General features: G+C 42.7%; 1 protein-coding gene across 1 annotated transcript in view; it reads right to left on the reverse strand.

Moving 5' to 3' along the window:
• The window catches only part of pdgfc (platelet derived growth factor c), an 87,362-nt gene that overhangs the window by 40,176 nt on the left and 24,724 nt on the right, over nucleotides 1–22,462 (reverse strand). Inside the window, exon 2 of the mRNA XM_021584116.2 lies at nucleotides 11,956–12,151. Coding sequence (XP_021439791.2) covers nucleotides 11,956–12,151 — 196 coding nt within the window. The remainder of the gene's footprint in view (nucleotides 1–11,955; nucleotides 12,152–22,462) is intronic.

Consider the following 22,462-nt stretch of genomic DNA (forward strand, 5'->3'; position numbering starts at 1 on the left):
GCGCTCTTTGGTGGATTTGGGCAGCATGTTTTGAGCATCTGAACAGCTGAAGATCTTACTCATCTTGAGGATGACCGCTCGCTGGAGGTGCTCTCACTTCCTTTCTAGCGCTTTTCCCCCCCTCCACCCTTTTATTTGTTTTATTCCCGGCTACTGCTGCTGATTAGAGAACCAAAGATTGGAGGATTTTGCATTCTCTTATTTATTTACTTGTTATTGTGATGTGAGGCGTAGGGTAGAGAACCTTAGTGACATAACGCTTTGTATGTGAATGTTTTCCTTTCAGATATGTCAGCTTGGAATGGATTCCTACGGGGGTGCACTGAATTCATTTTTTCAACAGACTAGGAGAGTTGTTAATGTTAACGATGAGTTGGAAGGGGGTAGAGCTAACAAGAGGGTGTGTGCGGGTGCTTGTAAGAGAGGGAGAGAGAGAAGCAGAGAGGGGAGGAGGACAGTTACAGTGATTGGGAGAGAGAGCGAGAGAGAGCATGTGTGTGAGAGACACTTGTGAGACACTGTCTGCTTCTGCTTGTGTGTGCATGAAGTCATTTGTTTGCCTTCCCTGCCAACCTCATCAGATTAAACATGTTCTCTGCCCCTGCTTGAAAATGAAAAATGCGGGAAGTAGAGATAGGTAGACGTGGCAATGACTTGCATGACCCTGCATGAGGATGTTATTGTCTGCTCCCCTCCTCGGGAAACTAGTGCAGTCTTGTATGGAAGTAGGGCCAGAACAAAGGCTGCAAATCTTCACTCTTCCCCAATGTGGGACTCCTCCTCTTGGGCATCAGACACCACAGTGACCCCACTCATCAAAATACATCCACCCACCCAAGATGGCTGAACGTGGGGTCAAATTACCAGGACTGAAACCTCCGGATGGTTCTTCTGACGGCAGAATAAGCTTGGCCTTTTATGTCATCATATCCTAGGTGAGATTAAGGGCTGTGGCAGGGAGAGATGATCTAGGATCAGCCTGAGTATGACTACACATCTCTGGGGATCTGGCTGGCTGAGGCATTGTCATGTCATACGTCTTAACTGCAATCAGGTGACTCTCCAACAATAGCCAGCCACTCTCTGTCCTCTGTCCCTTCTACAGGACAAGTCAGACCTGCTGTATTGGTATCGGGACGCTAGGTATAATACATGAAGGAAATCGATCACAGACCGGTTCAGCACTGCTGGTCCTAATGAATAGTAACAGAGACAAAGATAGCCGGTAATTGAAAAGGAGGTATTAAATCAAATAGGGGGGGGGTCTAAGACCTCCGATCATTTTGCACAATCACACGGCGCGTCCGCAGGGAACTCGCCGCCGACAAAATATGTGCCCATGGCGTATGGCTGCGGCAGCCTTGGCAAAACAAATCATTCGGTCGCTGTGCTTTTCGATATTTATCAGCAGCCACATGGGGAAAAAGGCAATTTCACAAATGGGCCCGGTTTGACTATAAATCTTTAAAAATGGCCCACCACACAGCAACATGTCATGCTCCCCGGGCATAGCCTCTGCATGCTAACTGAACTGGGGAGTGTCCGAGCTGGCTAAAGCAAAGAGAAAGACGAGGTAAACTATTACCACTGTAAATAGAGTTACAAAGTATAGGCCTACATTCTGCATAGTTGCAGTATACTACATCAGTCATTTTACATCCTGTATTTAAAACTAGTGATTAAATGGCATCCATCAGGCGAAACAAATCATGCAGACATATACTACATGACCAAAAGTATGTGGACACCTGCTTGTTGGACATCTCATTCCAAAAACATGGGCATTGATATGGAGTTGGTCCACCCTTTGCTGCTATAACAGCCTCCACTCTTCTGGGAACACGTTTAACACTAGATGTTGGAACATTGGAAGCAAGTCCCCGCAGCATTCAGCCACAAGAGCATACGTGAGGTTGTAAAGAAAAGCAGAGGTAAAGGCACACTTACATTCTCAAGCGGAGAAAGCTGCAATAGCAGCCATAGCTGAAGCCCAGGTTCTCTAAGCACCTGCCGATGAAGAAAACAGAGAGCCACAACATCTGATAGAAACCCAGATGGCACCTCTCAGCGCAACTCAATGCACCCGTGAGTATGTACACTGCCTCACAATTAGTGCAAAAGTATTTCTGTAGATTTCTTGCGTTTTTGTGCGGCTTAATTTGTGTGAAAAGACACATTTTGATGCAACTTGATTCATAGGTAATTTATAGGTGGGGGGGGGGGCAATTTTCGGAATAAGATTTTTTTGTCCCACATTTAATTATTTAATATACAGTTAAAGTCGGAAGTTTACATACACCTTAGCCAAATACATTTAAACTCAGTTTCACAATTCCTGACATGTAATCCTAGTAAAAATTAGCTGTCTTAGGTCAGATAGGATCACCACTTTATTTTAATGTGAAACGTCAGAAAAATAGTAGAGAGAATGATTTTTCAGCTTTAATTTCTTTCACCATTCCCAGTGGGTCAGAAGTTTACATACACTCAATTAATATTTGGTAGCATTGCCTTTAAATTGTTTAACTTGGGTCAAGCGTTTCAGTTAGCCTTCCACAAGCTTCCCACAATAAGTTGGGTGAATTTTAAACATTCCTCCTGACAGAGATGGTGTAACTGAGTCAGGTTTGTAGGCCTCCTTGCTCGCACATACTTTTTCAGTTCTGCCCACAAATGTTCTATAGGATTGAGGTCAGGGATTGTGATGGCAAGGCCAATACCTTGACTTTGTTGTCCTTAAGCCATTTTGCCACAACTTTGGAAGTGACTTGAGGTCATTGTCCATTTGGAAGACCCATTTGAGACCAAGCCTTAACTTCCTGACTGATGTCTTGAGATACTGCTTCAATATAACCACATCATTTTCCATCATCATGATGCCATCTATTTTGTGAAGTGCACCAGTCCCACCTGCACCCCCACAACATGATGCTGCCACCCCCGTTCTTCACAGTTGGATGGTGTTCTTCAGCTTGCAAGCGTCACACTTTTCCTCCAAACATAACGATGGTCAAACAGTTCTATTTTTGTTTCATCAGACCAGAGGACATTTCTCCAAAAAGTACGATTGTTGTACCAGTGGCTTCATCCTTGCTGAGCGGCCTTTCAGGTTGTCGATATGGGACTCATTTTACTGTGGATATAGATACTTCTGTACCCATTTCCTTCAGCATCTACACAAGGTCCTTTGCTGTTGTTCTGGGATTGATTTTCACTTTTTGCACCAAAGTACTTTCATCTCTAGGAGACAGAACACGTCTCCTTCCTGAGCGGTATGACGGCTGTGTGGTCCCATGGTGTTTATACTTGCGTACTACAGTTTGTACAAATGAACCTGGTACCTTCAGGCATTTGGAAATTGCTCCCAAGGATGAACCAGACTTGTGGAGGTCTACAATTTATTTTCTGAGATCTTAGCTGATTTCTTTTGACTTTGCCATGATGTCAAGCAAAGAAGCACTGAGTTTGAAGGTAGGCCTCAAAATACATTTACAGGTACACCTCCAATTGACACAATTTTTTTCAAGTAGCCTATCAGAAGCTTTTAGCAAGCTGTTCATTAAAGGCATAGTCAACTTAATGTAATGCATGTAAACTTCTGACCCACTTGTGTGGGAGGCCCCGGTGCACAACTGAGCAAGAAGACAAGTACATTAGTGTCTAGTTTGAGAAACAGACGCCTCAAGTCCTCAACTGGCAGCTTCATGAAATAGTATCGGCAAAAAAAACAGTTTCAACGTCAACAGTGATGAGGCGACTCCGGGATGCTGGCCTTCTAGGCAGAGTTGCAAAGTAAAAGCCAAATCTCAGACTGGCCAATAAAAAAAAAAGATTACGATGGGCAAAACAACAGACACTGGACAGAGGAAGATTGGAAATAAGTGTTATAAACCGACAAATCTAAGTTTGAGGTGTTTGGAACACAAAGAATAAACATTGGTGAGACGCAGAAAAAACAAAAAGATGCTGGAGGAGTGCTTGACGCCACCAAGCATGGTGGAGGCAATGTGATGGTCTGGGGGTGCTTTGATGGTGGATTTGTACGGTAAAAGGGATCTTGAAGAAGGAAGGCTATCACTCCATTTTGCAATGCCATACCTTGTGGACAGTGCTTAAATTGGAGCCAATTTCCTCCTACAACAGGACAATGACCCAAAGCACAGCTCCAAACTATGCAAGAACTATTTAGGGAAGAAGCAGTCAGCTGGTATTCAGCCAGTACAGTCACCGGATCTCTACCCTATTGAGCTGTTGTGGGAGCAGCTTGACCGTATGGTACATAAGTGCCCATCAAGTCAATCCAAATTGTGGGAGGTGCTTCAGGAAGCATGGGGTGAAATCTCTTCAGATTACCTCAACAAATTGGCAACTTGAATGCCAAAGGTCTGCAAGGCTGTAATTGCTGCAAATGGAGGATTCTTTGACGAAAAGAAAAAAGTTTGAAGAACACAATTATTATTTCAATTAAAAATCATTATTTATAACGTAGTCAACGTCTTGACTCTATTTCCTATTCATTTTGCAACTAATTTCATGTATGTTTTCATGGAAAACAAGGACATTTCTAAGTGACCCCAAACTTTTGAAAGGTAGTGTAAATGATGAGAAATGCTCAGTCTGAAGCAGTTATATCAGCTTAAAAAAGCTTAATTTAGAACCTATGGGTTATAAGATGTTATGAATGGTGTTATAGGGGAGTCTGAAATTAATTAAATACCCTAAGCTATGTTCAATGTCAGCAGCAATTTCCAATGAGAAATGCTTAGTCTGAAGCCATTCGGCTATGGGTTTCACAGCCCTATAATAATGATACAAGTCATACCACCTTAAAAGGGTTTATTTACAACCTCTGGAATATAACATGTTGGGTAAAGTGGTATAGGAGAGTCTGACATACTTGAGTTCAGTTTTTGCCTATGAGAACAAACAGGGGCCTAGCTTCGTCCTTCATGACTGGGAAAATCCTCGATTCTAGGCCGTAGAAAATCCTACATCTCATTAGATCAGAACAGAATGGATCAATAGTAATTCATGTTGCTCGTTTACATCCTAAAAAAGGATAGTGTGTTATCCAGAAAAATCAACTTACATCATTTGTCTACTCATATGATGTGGATCATTGTCAGGGTATTCGATATAAGCTTCATTAACAAAAGAACACCATGGTTGTAATGAAAAACAGGTCGTTTGTAAATGTGTAAAATGTGTTTGTTTTGGGTCCACACTAGTAAGTTAACTTTTGTAAATTATACAGAGGGTTTTCTTCTGAATAACTGGTCAGGGAATAGCACTTTCCATTCAGCTTCAGGAAACGTTGATGTAAGGCTTGATCACAACCGTAGAGACTAATTCTATACGTTACCCCATTGTTGCGTATCCATTGTTCACTAGACACACAATATCTGCTGAAATACTTTTTGTACAAATTGAGTGTGAGATTGTGTTGACACTGCTCAACGGCCTCGTGACACAAAGCCATTGAGACCATCGCAGGTCAAGTTAGCAGTGGTCAACATTGATACAGTCAGACGCTACAATACAGAAACAGACCTCCGATGTGAAAAGTCAAGCAGGGACCTGTCAGTCCTACAGGAAACCATCATAACACCGACATAATCTCTCCACTTCTGAACACGATTACACACTATAGAGGAGAGATTATCAATGTAGGAGAACAACCACATAACAAAAGAGGGTCCAACCAAGCCCACCTGCCGTCTCGCCAGCCACAGAGAGGATTCACCCAGACAGTACTTCAGGAGCTAAAGATGTAACCAAGTACCTGATACGTTGTGAAAATGGTGAGTTCTGGCCTTCTGAAGTTTGACGACCATCCAGAAAACTATTGGGCCTGGAAACCATCCTTCCTTAGTAGCACCCAGGACATAAATCTGACAACCAGAGAAGAGCTGGACCTACTCTCCAAATGGCTGAGTCATCTGAGCAGGCCAAGAGAATAAAATAGGTGCATGTACACAACGCAACAGCAGGGCACACACTTGTATGGTAGAGAATTGAAGACTCCTATGGTTCACCTGAAGAAATTGAAGGCGCACTTCTGAAGAAAATTGAAGATTTCTGAGGATAACAAACAAAGACAACCAGAAGTTGAGAGCTTGGGGACCTGCTTCTAGAGCTGGAGTCAATCCTATCATAGAGAAGCTTCCTACAGCGTCAAAATACAAGGAAGATAAATAGGGTTGCATTCCCACCTTTTTCCTTCTTTGCCAAGTTCATCCTAAACCAAGCAAAGCCACACAATGTTCCAAGCTTTGCCTTCTTGAACATGAGGCTATAGCTCTTCAAAGACTGAGAAACAACCTACGAAGCACAACAAAACACAGAACGCCAGTGTCCATAAGGACGACAGAAGTCTCATCTGAGTCTGAAGCCAACCAGACTCTCAGGGAAGAAAGTTGAGGACCCAGGCAGTGTTGTTGCACAACAATCATCATCCGATGAGAAAATGCTGCAGTTTCAGGAGCAAGATACTAGATAAAGCTTAAGTCTAGTCTCAAGGACAACCACATTTTACAGATGCTGTGCTTCAACCAGTCATCTCGCAAAAGATGGTGGGAAAGGGGTGTTGTGCAAAGAATGTGAGTGATAGACATCCATCCACGCTGCATCCGGGGCCAGCTTCATGGAGAACAGAAAACTCCGCTACCAAGGAAAATCATGGCGGAAAGCAAGAGGAGAGTGCAACACTTGCAGTAACCTCAAAGTGCACTGAGATCTGTGTAGATGCATTCAGCTCTAGGTCATGCTCCAAGATATGCTAAGACAAAGTGTATCCCGCAGGCCGCAGAGAAAGGCGTTCAGAACGTACACTGTCTGAGACAAACAAAGTAACAAGTCTTTAGCAAGAACCAAGTTCTTCGACCTCTTTGCTGTCCGAGGCAATTCCGCTCCATACACTCTGAAGACACCTTCAGCAGTTGTGGAGATATCTGGGAGGAGCGGAAGCAACTACATCATCGAGTCAATGGACGGCAAGACACAGCTCACTCTCACCACTCACATAGAATTGGACATGATGCCAGATGACAGAGTAGAGAACCCCCTCACCTGAAGTTGCACGTCATCACCCTCATCTGAAGCCAGTCACAGACAAGATTCCAGTACTCTTCCCAGACCCAAGCAGGAGGGGGATTGCTGTAAGAGATCTACTGAGAATGCACAAAACCAGAGATGAGTACAATGGGCCGCACAATGCACACTACGCGCAATGTCTAGACCTAGGCTGGGTCATCATCGGGGAGTTAAGCATGTCTGGACGGAGCTCACAAGCTAACGAAAGTGAGCTTTCATAAAACAAACGTGCTACACAATGGACGCACAACATTCCTTAGCACTTGCGCTAACAGCATCCAGGTCAAGGCGAGACTGGTTAACACAACACTGCGCCAAGGGACCACAGAGCTGGTTGGAGGCCGCCATTACCAAAGCGATTGAAGGCCAGCTTGGCTCACACAGGATTGAACGATTCTCCAGCTGGAAGCCGCTCACCCAAGCAACAGCAAAGCTCATACACCTGGCCAAATCCTTCTCTAGGGCTAATAACAGTGACAAGTGCAACAGCACCATCTTGCACCAGCCAAAACCACCATCAGATGCATACAGCAAGAAGTCTTCCAAGAAAACTAAATCAGGTAACTCACAACAGACATCACCAAGAAAGAAAAAAAAAGTGGTCATCTGAACTCCATCATTGATGAAGACGGGTTGATGGGAATGGTAGGCTGCACATCAGCAGTTGATATGACGTGGGAAGAGAAACACCCCCTCATCATCCCCAAGAACCACCACATCGCCAATCTGTTGGTAAGATATTACAATGAGCAAGTTGCACACCAGGGCGTAGTCCAGTCATCTGGATTGTGGAACACTGGAAGTAAAACATTGGTATCCAATGTGGTCTATAAGTGTGTAACCTGCAGGAAACTCAGAGGAAAACTGGAACGCCAAAAGACGCAGACAGACTTACCTCAGCTTCACCATTCACTCATGTTGGACTGGATATCTTCGGACCCTGGAACTTCACCTCTCACCGGACTAGAGGAAGTAGCGCAGAGAGTAAACGCTAGGCTATTATGTTCTCCTGCATGAGTACAAGAGCGATACACATCAAGTTGATTGAGTCTGTCTACCACCAGCTTCAACAACGCTTTGAGAAGATTCTTCTCTATCCGAGGACCTGCGAAGCAACTCCACTCAGGTCTCTGAGTACTTACAGTCAAGATCAAGGATGCACAGGGACCTTCTATCCTCCTCATGTGTCGCATATGGGAGGAGCTTGGGAGAGGTCGTTGGGAGTCGCTCATCTCATTTTGGATGACATGCTCTTGGAACACACAGTTCTCACCACACTAATGGCTGAAGTCATAGCCATCATGAAGGCTCAATCCTTAGTTCCAGTGTCTACAGATCTGGAAATGCCAGCAGTCCTGACACCTGCAATGCTGCTGACACAGAAGAATAAAACAGCAGCACCCCCAGGCGACTTCGACCTCAACGATCTCTACAGCAAGCAATGGAAACAAGTTCACAGTCTCGAAGGCACATTTTGGAGATGGAGACAAGAATACCTGGTGACACTCCAGTCACACAGAAAAAGGCAAGTTGGCAAATCGAACCGGCAAGTTGGAGATGTCATCTTACTGAAGGACACTCAGGTCCACAGAAACGAATGGCCTGTTGGACTCATCGTCAAAACTGTACCCAGCAGTGACAAAAGTTTGAAAGGTTGAAGTCAAAGCCATGAAACAGGGCACCCTTAAGGTGTACTTCAGACCTGTCTCCAAAATCGTCCTACTCATCAAAAAAGTGATATAAAAGTTATTTTATTTCACCTTTTTTTAACCAGGTAGGTTTAGTTGAGAACAAGTTCCCATTTGCAACTGCGACCTGGCCTAGAAAAAGCAAAGCAGTTCGACACATACAACAACGCAGAGTTACACATGGAATAAACAAGCATACAATCAATAATACAATAGAAAAAGTATATATACAGCTTGTGCAAATGAGGTAGGATAAGGGAGGTAAGGCAATAAATAGGCCAGTAAGAAATTACAATATAGCAATTAAAAACTGGAATGGTAGAACGTGCAGAAGATGAATGTGCAAGTAGAGATGCTGGGGTGCAAAGGAGCAAGATAAATAAATAATATACAGTATGGGGATGAGGTATTTCGATGGGCTATGTACAGATGGGCTATGTACATGTGCAGTGATCTGTGAGCTGCTCTGACAGCTTGTGCTTAAAGCTAGTGAGGGAGATATGAGTCTCCAGCTTCAGAGATTTTTGCAGTTCGTTCCAGTCATTGACAGCAGAGAACTGGAAGGAAAGACGACCAAAGGAGGAATTGGCTTTGGGGGTGACCAGTGAGATATACCATATACGAATGGCACTGTGATATACAGCATTCAATTTGTTGATTAGAGTTTGAGGCTATTTTGTAAATGACATCGCCGAAGTCGAGGATTGGTAGGATGGTCAGTTTTACAAGGGTATGTTTGGCAGCACAAGTGAAGGATGCTTTGTTGTGAAATAGGATGCCGATTCTAGATTTAATTTTGGATCGGAGATGTTTAATGTGAGTCTGGAAGGAGAGTTCACAGTCTAACCTGACACCTATGTATTTGAAGTTTTCCACATATTCTAAGTCTGAACCATCCAGAGTAGTGATGCTGGGCGGGTGCGAGCAGCGATCGGTTGAAGAGCATGCATTTAGTTTTACTTGCATTTAAGAGCAGTTGAAGAGTTGTATGGCATTGAAGCTCATCTGGAGGTTAGTTAACAAGGTGTCCAAAGAAGGGCCAGATGTATACAGAATGGTGTCGTCTGCGTAGAGGTGGATCAAAGAGCGACATCATTGATGTATACAGAGAAGAGAGTCGGCCCGAGAATTGAACCCTGCGGCACCTCCATAGAGACTGCCAGAGGCCCGGACAACAAGCCCTCCGATTTGACACACTGAACTCTATCAGAGAAGTAGTTGTTGAACCAGACAAGGCAATCATTTGAGAAACCAAGGCTATTGAGTCTGCTGATGAGGATGTGCTGATTGACAGAGTCGAAAGCCTTGGCCAGGGCAATGAATACAGCTGCACAGTATTGTTTCTTATCAATGGTGGTTAAGATATCGTTTAGGATGTTGATCGTGGCTGAGGTGCACCCATGACAGCCTCTGAAACCAGATTGCATAGCGGAGAAGGTGCGTGGGATTCGAAATGGTCGGTAATCTGTTTGTTGACTTGGCTTTCGAAGACCTTAGAAAAGCAGGGTAGGATAGATATACAGTAGGTCTGTAGAAGTTTGGGTCAAGAGTGTCCCCCCCTTTGAAGAGGGGGATGACCGCAGCTGCTTTCCAATCTTTGGGAATCTCAGGTGACATGAAAGAGAGGTTGAACAGGCTATTAATAGGGGTTGCAATAATTTCGGCAGATAATTTTAGAAAGAAAGGGTCCAGATTGTCTTGCCCTGCTAAATATGTAGGGGTCCAGATTTTGCAGCTCTTTCAGAACATCAGCTGACTGGATTTGGGAGAAGGAGAAATGCGGAAGGCTTGGGCGAGTTGCTGTGGGGGGGTACAGTGCAGTTGACCGGGGTAGGGGTAGCCAGGTGGAAAGCATGGCCAGCCGTAGAAAAATGCTTATTGAAATTCTCAACTATAGTGGACTTATCGGTGGTGACAGAGTTCCCTATCCTCAGTGCAGTGGGCAGCTGGGAGGAGGTGTTCTTATTCTCCATGGACTTTACAGTGCATTTAAACTAAGTGAGAACTGTTCTGATAGACATATAGTTATCTATACATAGTATTATAGTGCTCTATTGCGCTACTCTGTCATCTAGTGGCAAACGTGGGTACCGAAGCTTTAAATCAAGCAACTTCGTGTTCAGAGCTCATTCCAACGGAAACATACAGATAAGCTTCATCTTACTTACCTACTAGGCCTTTGATAAAGATAAGTCTTTGAGTAGGCACCTTTGGTTTTTGAGTTATTAGTACATGCTTTTGTTCATTCAAGCTGTGCTTTCTAGAAGATTAACATTTTTAAAAGTTTATTCTAGGCTTTAGGGATGCAATGATGCTAAGCTAAAGTGTGCTAACTAATCGCCATAGCTAACATGCTAACACCTAATGTATTCTCCTATCTTTTTGACATACAACTTAGCTTCCTTTACTTTATATTGTTGTGTATCTGGCTAATGTGAGTGCCTAGGTATCTCTATGTTACAAGATGATACAGTTGTAATTATTTTTTAATATGTGTATTGCTGTTTTAGTAATTTTGTGGCACTTTTCCAGTCAGGTAAATTGTCATCCTTTCTGCAATGTCATGTTGACTAGCTAGACCTATTGTATTGTTAGCTCGTGATGGTTCATGCAGAAGTCTATTCTTTGTGTACGCATTTATGTATTAATGTGTACAAATCATTTTCTAATAATATTTTCTTTATTCTGTACTTTACAGTTTTGCAAAAATCATCTCACTAAACATAAAAAAAGGGTACTCCTGCCTCTGGGGTCTTTATTGGGAGTTATAAGCTGTCTGCCAAGCTTTATACTTACACATATTGTGAGGGCAGAACAATCGTTTCTACTTCACAATAACAGCACTTACATTTGCCCGAGGCAGCTCAAGCAGGGCAGAGATTTGACGAACTGACTTGCTGGAAAGGTGGTGAAAGTCAATGAGCTCTTCAATAAGGCCATTCTACTGCCAATGTTTGTCTATGGAGATTGCATGGCTGCGTGCTCTATTTTATACACCTGTCAGCAACGGGTGTGGCCAAAATAGCCAAAACCACTCATTTGAAGGGGTGTCCACATCCTTTTCTATATATAGTGTAGCTATGTTGTCTATATGTTGCATTTGTAATATAAATCTTAGTTGTACTCACAATATGTTATATGCACATTTCATATGTGTTTTTGCTTATGATCTTACTTGCATATTCCATCCTCTGGGTCTTCCAGGCCAAACCTCTCGTCGAAGGATAACTGGATTCTCATGTTGTCATTGGAGGCCACTAGTCTCCAGACCAACACGGTACTCCTGGGGTAGGTGAGTGGGAAGTCCGGACTATGGATCACTCCCTCTCCTGTGACGGGGATGATCTTCTCATGCTGGGAATCTTGGACTCCTTGGAAAGATATTTGGGAAATGTTACTTTTATATTATATTTACATTGGTAGAAGAGTTGTTTGAGATAAGATGAAAGATTGTGTAAAGATGAATAGGGATGGTGAACTTCATCCCTGCTGGCATTGTAATTGTGGTTTATTAAAGATGTTGGCCATTTCAGGACATGGTAGAAACCTACTGATGCACAAGGCTAAGAAAAAAAATAAACTTTTTGGATGGCGATGTATTGGAATAATGAAATGCCATACTTATAACAATAAACCTTGTATCCATTTTTGGGAAATGCAAATGGGGTGGAAGCCTCACAACCTCCAATATAATACAATGTAAACACAGAAAAAAGTCATGACGATACAGAAGTAAGTAAAAATATCTCTGAGGAAAAAGGAAGAATGCACAGACTGTTCTGCCAGGCTAAATATGCGAACACCGAACTGATAAAGAATAATTTATTCGACAGAGGCTATGAGTTACCAGCTAAATTGCATCTTCATTAAATATTGATCGTCAGAGCCTCTGATAATATTTTAAAAGTAATACAGTGGAGTAATAAAAGTATAACTTAATAAATGGTTATGAGACCTCTGTGTTGAAATGTGGACACGGTTTTATGTTCTGCCAACGCAGCACCGTTTCAGAGTTGCTGTGGATCAATGCAATAATCCTCAAAGGAATCACCACACACACTAAGTTTTTACTCACAAGAAGTTGGTTTCTGCTGGTAAGAGTGCAAGTATGAAACATGTAAGGTCTGCTTGCAATGTCATTCTCACTATAGTCTCTGTCTGACAAATAATCTACTTTTGTTAATCGAAGAAAGAAAACAACTGTTAAAACATTGAATGGTCAGAGGGGCAAAACACTAAAGCAGGGTCACTTATTTGAGTGGGCCAAAATAATTGTTCCAGTTTGCCATTCGGCACAGTAAAGCATCAGTCCACTGCCCCTGCCTAAACACTGAACATCACAATATCTATTAAGCTTAATTTATTTTGTGAAATAAATAAATTGCCTGCACACTACCATTTGACAAAAGATCAAGTGTTGCCTCAAGAAGCACGTGTCCTTCCCTATAGGGGCAAAGTATTTGAGTGACTTTTACAACCACAGCAGAGAAAAAAACCCATCTCAAAGCTTCCCCAAAACCTTTGACACTATCGTTTGCACAAATCTCTCACAGCTGTCAGCGGTTCCTTTAAAAAAAAATTACAGCTACAATACACTATGATTCAGCATCTTGTCTCCATAAACTCCTGGAAGGACTTAACGAGCTACCCACAACGGGCCGGTTTCCCCCGGGACCTGCAGCCAAGGGGTCTTAAATCACAACCTTCACGCTGCCCCTCTACACTCCCTCTCTCCATCAGGGCCTGTCAACTCAAGGACAATACACTGTCAATAATTTGTCTGTTTTCCAGCCTACCGGCCCAAAATTCACTGCCTGCCTCCCACCTGACCACCCACCACGACAATAATAGCGAGCTGAACCAATCTCCTAAGAAACAGTGTCGTTATGATGTCACATATAGATGTATCAGGGAGATTGGCTTTAAAACAGGCAGCTTTGAGGAATAAGAGGAGATTAAGCTTTTCCAGATGAACAATTGGATTTTAATTGCACAGGATAGCATTTCCATTCTCTAATCAAGAGTCAGGCAAAGGGAGACTGTGCAGAACCATCTCACAAATCTTGCCATGTTAGCATGATTTAACAAGGAAGGGTAGACTATACATCTATAACACAGTGGTTTCTGCCAGTGTTGGTCAGATGACCCCAGATCACTATTACAGGTCGCAATAGCAGGGAGTTTTCCCCCCGAGCGCTGACTGCGTTGTCTGGACAACATTGCTGACCAAGGGAGTCGTCGACAACAGAAAGACATTGTGCGTAAGTGTCTGATCCAAGATGCAACTCGATTTGATCCACTGTGACACAAGTTGTACATCTGGCACGAAATGCAGTGCTTGTCGACCACAAATATGAGATAAATAATTGGGATGACACAGCTTGGTGAGATAACACAGACACCGTCAAAAGATTTTGATGTTTCCATTTAGGGTTGGTGGCACGCCAGCTAGGAAAGGGAGAGAATTACGTAAGACACAAATTATAAGGAACGGTCGCATGTCAAGACTTCTCAATGAAGCCGGTTCTTTCACAGAAGTAAAAAAAAAAAAAAACTTGGCTTCTAACACCAACCACAGCGAGGAAAAAGAAAAGCCACCTTGTTTGGGTAGGCAAGCTGTTGCAGCAAAATTATTCTTTCACTCTCCCGGAGATAGAAAACGGACATTTTGTGCAATATCATTCCAGACAAAAGAGCCTATTACCCTTCAAGCAGTATTTCATGGCTGTACACCTCAGATACACCTCTTCCAGAAGACAAAACACCTTATGTTCTCAGTCAGAGATAAACAGATCATCCTTGTTGCTTCAGCCAACTTTTATTTGATGTCTTTGATGTCTTTGATGTCAATAAAAAAAAAAGGATTTATAGCTCATTTCATCTGGAGGTGCAAGTAACGGCATCATTGGGCCCATTTGATTGACTGCTCACTTGCTAGTCATTGGTTGGCTAGACCACTAACAGCTATAAAACCAGCCAGCCGATAGGCTCTTTAATCCTGTTAAGGCTTTCCATCACAATGGCATGTCTTGAATTACCTTCGTATTACAGTGCGGGAAACAGAGGGTCATTAAGTACATAATGATTGTGAAAATACGACCTCAGATATACAGTACAAGCGGCACATTAAGAATAGTAGGATACACATGGTTTTAATGTAGGTGGAGAACAACCAACCTCCTTTAAAAACATACTTGTTGCAATTAAAAATAGACACATGCATTTGGGAACCATTCCCAAACATAATTCCTTGGGGAAAATCAGCTAAATGCTGAATGGAATGCCTTTTTATTAAATTACAATCTGGCCTTACTGTCAGTGAGAGAGGGAAGGAGAGAAAAGGTTATGCCCTGATAAAAAGGTTTTTATACACGTGGGAAGAAAAAGTTATATCCTACTCTGTCCACAAAATCAAAATGGATATTATGTTGCATGTTAAACTTCTTAAATCGACAGTCTGATATATCATAGAAATCAAGTTCTATTTGCAGGTGCAAATGTCATCGGATGCGTTTGCCGGTAGCCCACTGATGGTACAGTCACAGTGTGGTTTACTGTAATAAATGGGGAAAATATGTACTTCTTCTGTCATGTCAGTGTTAAAACAAGAATTAGAACTATTCCCTTGAACAATACTTTTTTTTAAGAGAAAAAAAAAGCTACAATACAGTATGAGGCCACATACCATCTTTATATTACACACCCACTTTCAACCTCCACTGTTTTAGTGGCTCACACACACACACAGTCCTCTAGGTCTGTCCATTTCTGCGTGAAACCCAGACTTCCAAATGACCTCTCTCCCCAGGTTAAACAATGTCACATAATAGGCCCAATCCCAGGAGTGAATTACCTCAAACATGACTTTTCCTTGACCCACTTTCTGCGAGGAAAGTGTAATCACGATTATGGGAGTAAGTGAGTTTGAATAAATAGGACAAATACATGAATATACATACACACAGTTGAAGTCGGAAGTTTACTTACACCTTAGCCAAATACATTTAAACTCAGTTTTTCACAATTCCAGACATTTAATCCTAGTCAAAATTATATTTCTTAGGTCAGTTAGGATCACCACTTTATATTAAAAATGTGAAATGTCAAAATAGTAGTAGAAAAAATGATTTATTTCAGCTTTTATTTCTTTCATCACATTCCCAGTGGGTCAGAGGTTTACATTCACTCGATTAGTATGTGGTAGCACTGCCTTTAACATTGTGTAACTTGGGTCAAACGTTCTGGGTAGCCTTCCACAAACTTCCCACAATAATCTGGGTGAATTTTGGCCCATTCCGCCAGACAGAGCTGGTGTAACAGAGTCAGGTTTGTAGGCCTCCTTGCTCGCACACGCTTTTTCAGGCCGCTCAGCAAAGTAGAAGCCACTGCTCCAAAACCGCCATAAAAAAAGCCAGACTACGGTTTAGAACTGCACATTGGGAGAAATATCATACTTTTTGGAGAAATGTCCTCTGGTCTGATGAAACAAAAAATAGAACTGTTTGGCCATAATGACCATCGTTATGTTTGGAGGAAAAGGAGGAGGTTTGCAAGCCGAACACCACAATCCCAACCGTGAAGCAAGGGGATGGCAGCATCATGTTGTGGGAATGCTTTGCTGCAGTAGGGACTGGTGCACTTCACAAAATAGATGGCATCATGAGAATGGAAAATGATGTGGATATATTGAAGCAACATCTCAAGACATCAGTCAGGAAGTTAAAGCTTGGTCGCAAATGGGTCTTCCAAATGGACAATGACCCCAAGCATACTTGCAAAGTTGTGGCAAAAGGGCTTAAGGACAACAAAGTCAAGGTATTGGAGTGGCCATCACAATGCCCTGACCTCAAGCCTATAGAACATTTGTGGGCAGAACTGAAAAAGCGTGTGCGAGCAAGGAGGCCTACAAACCTGACTCTGTTACACCAGCTCTGTCAAGGGGAATGGGCCAAAAGTCACCCAACTTATTGTGGGACGCTTGTGGAAGGCTACCCAAAATGTTTGACCCAAGTTAAACAATTTAAAGGCAGTACTACCAAATACTAAATTGAGTGAATATAAACTTCTGACCCACTGGGAATGTGATGAAAGAAATAAAAGCTGAAATAGGTCATTCTCTCTACTATTATTCTGACATTTCACATTATTAAAATAAACTGGTGAGCCTAACTGACCTAAAACAGGGAATTTGGACTATGATTAAATGTCAGGAATTGTGAAAAACTGAGTTTAAATGTATTTGGCTAAAGTGTATGTAAACTTCCGACTTCAACTGTATACACACACACAGTGCTACCATTGTACTTTGTTGACACATTACTTGGTAAACCATTTGGGCCTATGCTAACACTAACACTTTAAACATTAACTTTTCGATTGCCAAAACAGAGGACAGTGAGTAAGTGCTCACATGAACGCACACACTGAGGGACATGAAGGGACACCCACACTAATGTACAATTACCTACAGTCACAGTCCACAACACTTAAGTAGGTAGTTGCACTCTGCATTCACATGCACAATCACACTCAAGAGCATGCACACACACCCACCCACCCAATGTAAAAAGGCACCCACTGGACTTGGTGTATGTGTCCTATCACAATGGAAAGTGAGATTTGAAGAAGAAAAAAACTAATCTGGCTTTGCTATAACATTACTAAATTCTCATGTTTTCATTTTTATATCATGAATGTCACATTCTAGAAAGCCTGTAGCAATGAGCTTTTCTAACAGACATGTTGTAATATTTGTCAGACATAACTTTTGCTCCCCTAATAGACCAGCACTATTCATGTCAGACCACAACACACTTCAACTCTGACAAAATGGTAAGCATTCCGCTCAGAGTTTAAGGCAAGGTTCTCACAGAGGTTACATGAACAATTCTCCATTTCAGTTGGCAATGGTCAAAGGTTAATTGTATCCAATTGTTATGGATTGCATTAACATGAGGTTACGCTTGTTAAGTGGACACGTAACAGTATTTTCACACGGAACAGCAATAATCAGACAACACCGTGACACCTGCGCCCTCGACTGTCTTGCCTCGGTTTCCCGACGTTGAGCCGAAAGCGGTCGTGACAGCAATTTCCCTTCCTATGAAACGACACGAGAAGCATTAGGGTACTAAATTAAAATTGTTTTTAATTTGAGCCGAGTTACCTGCTAATCAAAAGTCACTATGAATCCCTAAGCGACAGGGTCCAAGCCGCTTTTGCACAGGTGATGAAACAATACCCAACAATTAATTCTCGTTTTTCCCCCCCGCTGCTTTCTGGCCAAAGCAATGGCTCACACATCTGTTGCTTAAAAATTCCAGGGCCAGCTTTGGGCTATTTATCGCTTTCAGGTTTACAGTCGGTCAGACAAAAATACACCATGGGATTTTTCATACCACAATTTTTTTTTACAAAAATAAAATAAAAAAGTTAGCCTACTCTGACTGGCAAAATGCTTCTGTATGAGACTAAACATAAAGCGCGACACTTGAATTGCAGAGGTCACTGTTGCTACTGTGGCGGCTGCTGAGGCAGGGATGACAGAGCACAGAAGCCTGGCTGAGTCATGGCACTGTATACGCCTAGACACTGTGCGTTCCTAGGCCTATACTGTACATACCGGTTTGTAGTCCAAGTGTGTGTTTGTAGTAATTGAGTGCATTTGTGTTGGTTTAAGTCCACAAAAGGCATCCTCATTCTACTAACTGCATCTTCTAAAAACTTTTGACAAACCTTCAACTCGCAACATTTTATCTCCTGACAACATATGAAAACCACTATGGCTAGTGTCAAATACTAAATCAAAAGGTAAAAAATCATTGAGATTTGATTGACAGCATGACACAACCCTTTGACACCATGTGGCCAAGGCTTATCTCTGTTCCTTACTGACAGACATACCAGAGCAGACAAATACCGGAGACGTCCTAAGACTATCGACTTTTCGCCTCATGAAGACAGTAGACTCACAGGTCGGTAAATCTTCAACAGTGATAAGTAACTTCAGCTGTAGATGAAGTTATATGCACCTGTAGGTTTCACAAAAAAAATGTACAGTTTGTTTTGACATTTGATTTCCTTTACTTGGATAGATGGAAAGAGGGAGGGAGGAGGAAGAGAGAGAGAGCAAGGGCCTTTAAGAGAATAAGAAGCTAAATGTAAATAGCGGGATTTGAATGTTAATGGTCTGTCTGGAAGATCCATCACTCGGCAGAAGACCCGCAAGCCAGGACGCAGCTGGGGGTTTTTTTCTTTTCAAAAAGGCCTTTGGTCCAGTCACAAGAGATTCACAATTAGAAGCCTTACGGCTCTATAGTACAGTAAAGCACCCTAGTCCAGTGTTCCCCAACCCTGGTCCTTGAGTAGCCCCAACAGCACACAGCTTCATTGTAGCCCTTGACAAACAACTCGTTCAACTCATTAAGGGCTTGACAAGTTGAATCGGGTGTGCTTGCCCAGGGTTTCAATAAAAAGGTGTACTGTTAGGGGTACTCGAGGACCAGGGTTGGGGAAACACTGGCCTCGTCCAGTAAAGTAAGCACCCTGGCCACGTGAGGGGGATGTACTTCCCCTTAGGCCCTCTGTGTCAAAACATGGGACCCCAGGAGTGGCCATCTGTTAGCAGGTCCTGCTGAATCATGGCAAGACATCTGCGGACGCTATCGACTCAAATTTGATAAACAAGTGTAGATTAACAGTGAAATGTTTACTTATGGGCCCTTCCCAACAATGTAGAGAAAAAAAAAGACATAGAAAAATAATAACAAGGAATAAATACATAATGAGTAACGATAACTTGGCTATACACATGGGGTACCAGTACCAAGTCGATGTGCAGGGGTACGAGGTAATTGAGGTAGAAATATACATATATGTATGGATAAAGTGACTATGCAGCGAGATAGATTAAACAGTAGCAGCAGCACATGTGATTGGGGGGGGGGGGGGGGGGGGGGGGGGTAGAAGCTCTTCAGGGTCCTGTTGGTTCCAGACTTGGTGCATCGGTACCACTTGCCATGTAGACTGTTTTCTCTGCTACAACGACTAAGGTGAATGGAGTCATACTATTTCTAGGGCCTTCCTCTGACATAGAGTGATATAGAGGTCTTGGATGGCAGGGAGCTTTGCCCCAGTGATGTACTGGGACATATGCACTAAACTCTGTAGCGCCTTGTGGTCTGATGCTAAGCAGTTGCCATACCAAGTGGTGATGCAGCTAGTAAAGATGCTCTCACTGGTGCAGCTCTAACTTTTTGTGGATCAAATCAAAAAGTTAGTCACTTACGCCAAATACAATACTTACAGTGAAATGCTTACTTACAGGCTCTAACCAATAGTGCAAAGGTATTAGGTGAACAATAGGCAAGTAAAGAAATAAATGTAAAAAGACAGTAGTCTATATAAAAGTAGACCCGCTACTGTATATAGCCTGAGGGCCCATGCCGGATCTTTTCAGCCTCTCGAGAAGGATGAGGCGTTGAAATGCCTTTTTCACGACTGTGTTGGTGTGTGTGGACCATGATAATTCCTTAGTTATGTGGACACAGAGGAACTTGAAGCTCTCAATCCACTCCACAACAGCCCCCTTGATTTGGATGACCCTCCGTTTCCTATAGTCCACGATCAGCTCCTTTCTATTGTTCATGTTGAGGGAGAGGTTGTTGTCCTGGCAGTGTCAGTGACCTCCTCCCTATAGGCTGACACATCGTCGTTGGTGAGCAGGCCAACCACCGTCAAGTTGTCAGCAAACTAAGATGTTGTTGGGAGAGGTGCGCGGCCACAGTCGTGGGTGAACAGGGAGTACAGGAAGGGACTAAGCACGCACCCCTGAGAGCCATCCATGTTGGAGGGTCACCGTGGCGGTTGTGTTGTTCCCTACTATCACCACCTGGGGGCTTCCCATCAGGAAGTCCAGGATCCAGTTGCAAAGGGAGGTGTTCAGTCCCAGGGTCCTGAGCTTAGTGTTGAGCTTGGAGGGCTTCATGGTGTTTAACACTGCGCTATAGTCAAGGAACAGCATTCTCACGTAGGTGTTCCTCTTGTCCAGGTGGGAGAGGGCAGTGTGGAGTGCAATAGAGATTGCGTCATCTGTGGATCTGTTGGGGCGGTATGTGAATTGAAGTGCATCCAGGGTGTCTGCGATGGTGGTAATGTGAGCCATGACCAGCCTTTCACATATGTAGCCATGAAAAGCTTAAAGTGCCATTTAGACAGGTTACCTTGGCGTTCCTGGGCACAGGGACTATGGTGGTCTGCTTGAAACATGTAGGTATTACAGACTGGGTCAGGGAGAGGTGAAAAATGCCAGTGAAGACACTTGCCACATGGTCAGCGGATGTTCGGAGTACGCATCCTGGTAATCCGTCTTGTGAACGTTAAGGTCTTACTCATGTCAGCTACAGAGAACAAGATCACACTGTCATCTTGAACAGCTGGCGCGCTCGTGCATGGTTCGGTGTTGCTTGCCTTGAAGCAAGCATAGAAGCATAGCCTTTAGTTCAGTGCCTATGTTGCCTATAATCCATGATTTCTGGTTGGGATATGTACATACGGTCACTGTGGGGACGACGTCGTTGATGCACTTATTAATGAAGCATGTGGACTGATGTGGTACACTCCTCAATGTTGTCTGATGAACCACATAATATATTCCCAGAGTTTGTACAAACAGTGGCAAGTCAAATTCAAGGACTTTCAAGTACTTTTTCAAGCACTAATATTTTCACGGGCCATCAATTGTTGTTTCTAGTCGCCACCAGATGGCAGCCACAACCTCATGAAAAAACCCAACTTACTATTCATCACTGAATTCTACTCAATAATACATGTTTCACTACTAATTAACTACATACAGGAGTGATAAGTCAGCACTGATGTTGACTTATTCCCTTATATGAACTGTAACTCAGTAAAATCTTTGAAATTGCTGCATTTATATTTTTGCTCAGTGTACATGCTAATAACAAGAAATTGTCTTTATATTTCACAAACACTTAGGTCCCACAGGCTGTACCAACATATAATAACATGAAAGTGAATTATAACCGTGTAAAAAGGCCCTTAGTTTAGTCTAAAATGTTGTATTCTACACCCATTTAAAGAGAAACCAGTTATTAATGTTTGACAAGATTAAAGATTCTCAGGGGACCCCATTTAAATTTTAGGTGACCCCACCTGGGTCTCTGACCCCAGGTTTGGGAACCACTGTACTACTGACCTCTCTCCCTGCTTGCTTCAAGCATGAGCTTCTCTGTGATGGACTGATTTCATTGGACAGACTTATTTTCGTTTGCATTTATTACGTCTCACATAATGAATAACAATTACACTAAATCATTGAGAGTGTTACGTTGTTCGATATGGATAATAATGTAAAAGACTCCTGCTGGGAGTGACAGTGACAGGTTGTGAACTGTAACCAGTCCTCACATTCAAACATATTTTTTGGGACACTGTCAAAGCGGATATCTATATATTGTTAGCTAAATGGAAAGGCAGTCTAGTTATCCAAAAAGGTAGATCAGGACATCCAAATGCCAAAACAAACTGCCATTGTTGCGGGTGGTCAGATTTGCCTTAATTTCAGCAATAGCTAAGAGTAAATATCAAAAGATAATTCTTGTTTCTCCTTCTAACCTATTACAAATCATTTGAATGGGAGGTTCGAGACGTGCCTTACA

This window comes from Oncorhynchus mykiss, chromosome 31, assembly GCF_013265735.2.
Source record: "Oncorhynchus mykiss isolate Arlee chromosome 31, USDA_OmykA_1.1, whole genome shotgun sequence".
In the NCBI taxonomy this organism is placed as follows: Eukaryota; Metazoa; Chordata; class Actinopteri; order Salmoniformes; family Salmonidae; genus Oncorhynchus; species Oncorhynchus mykiss.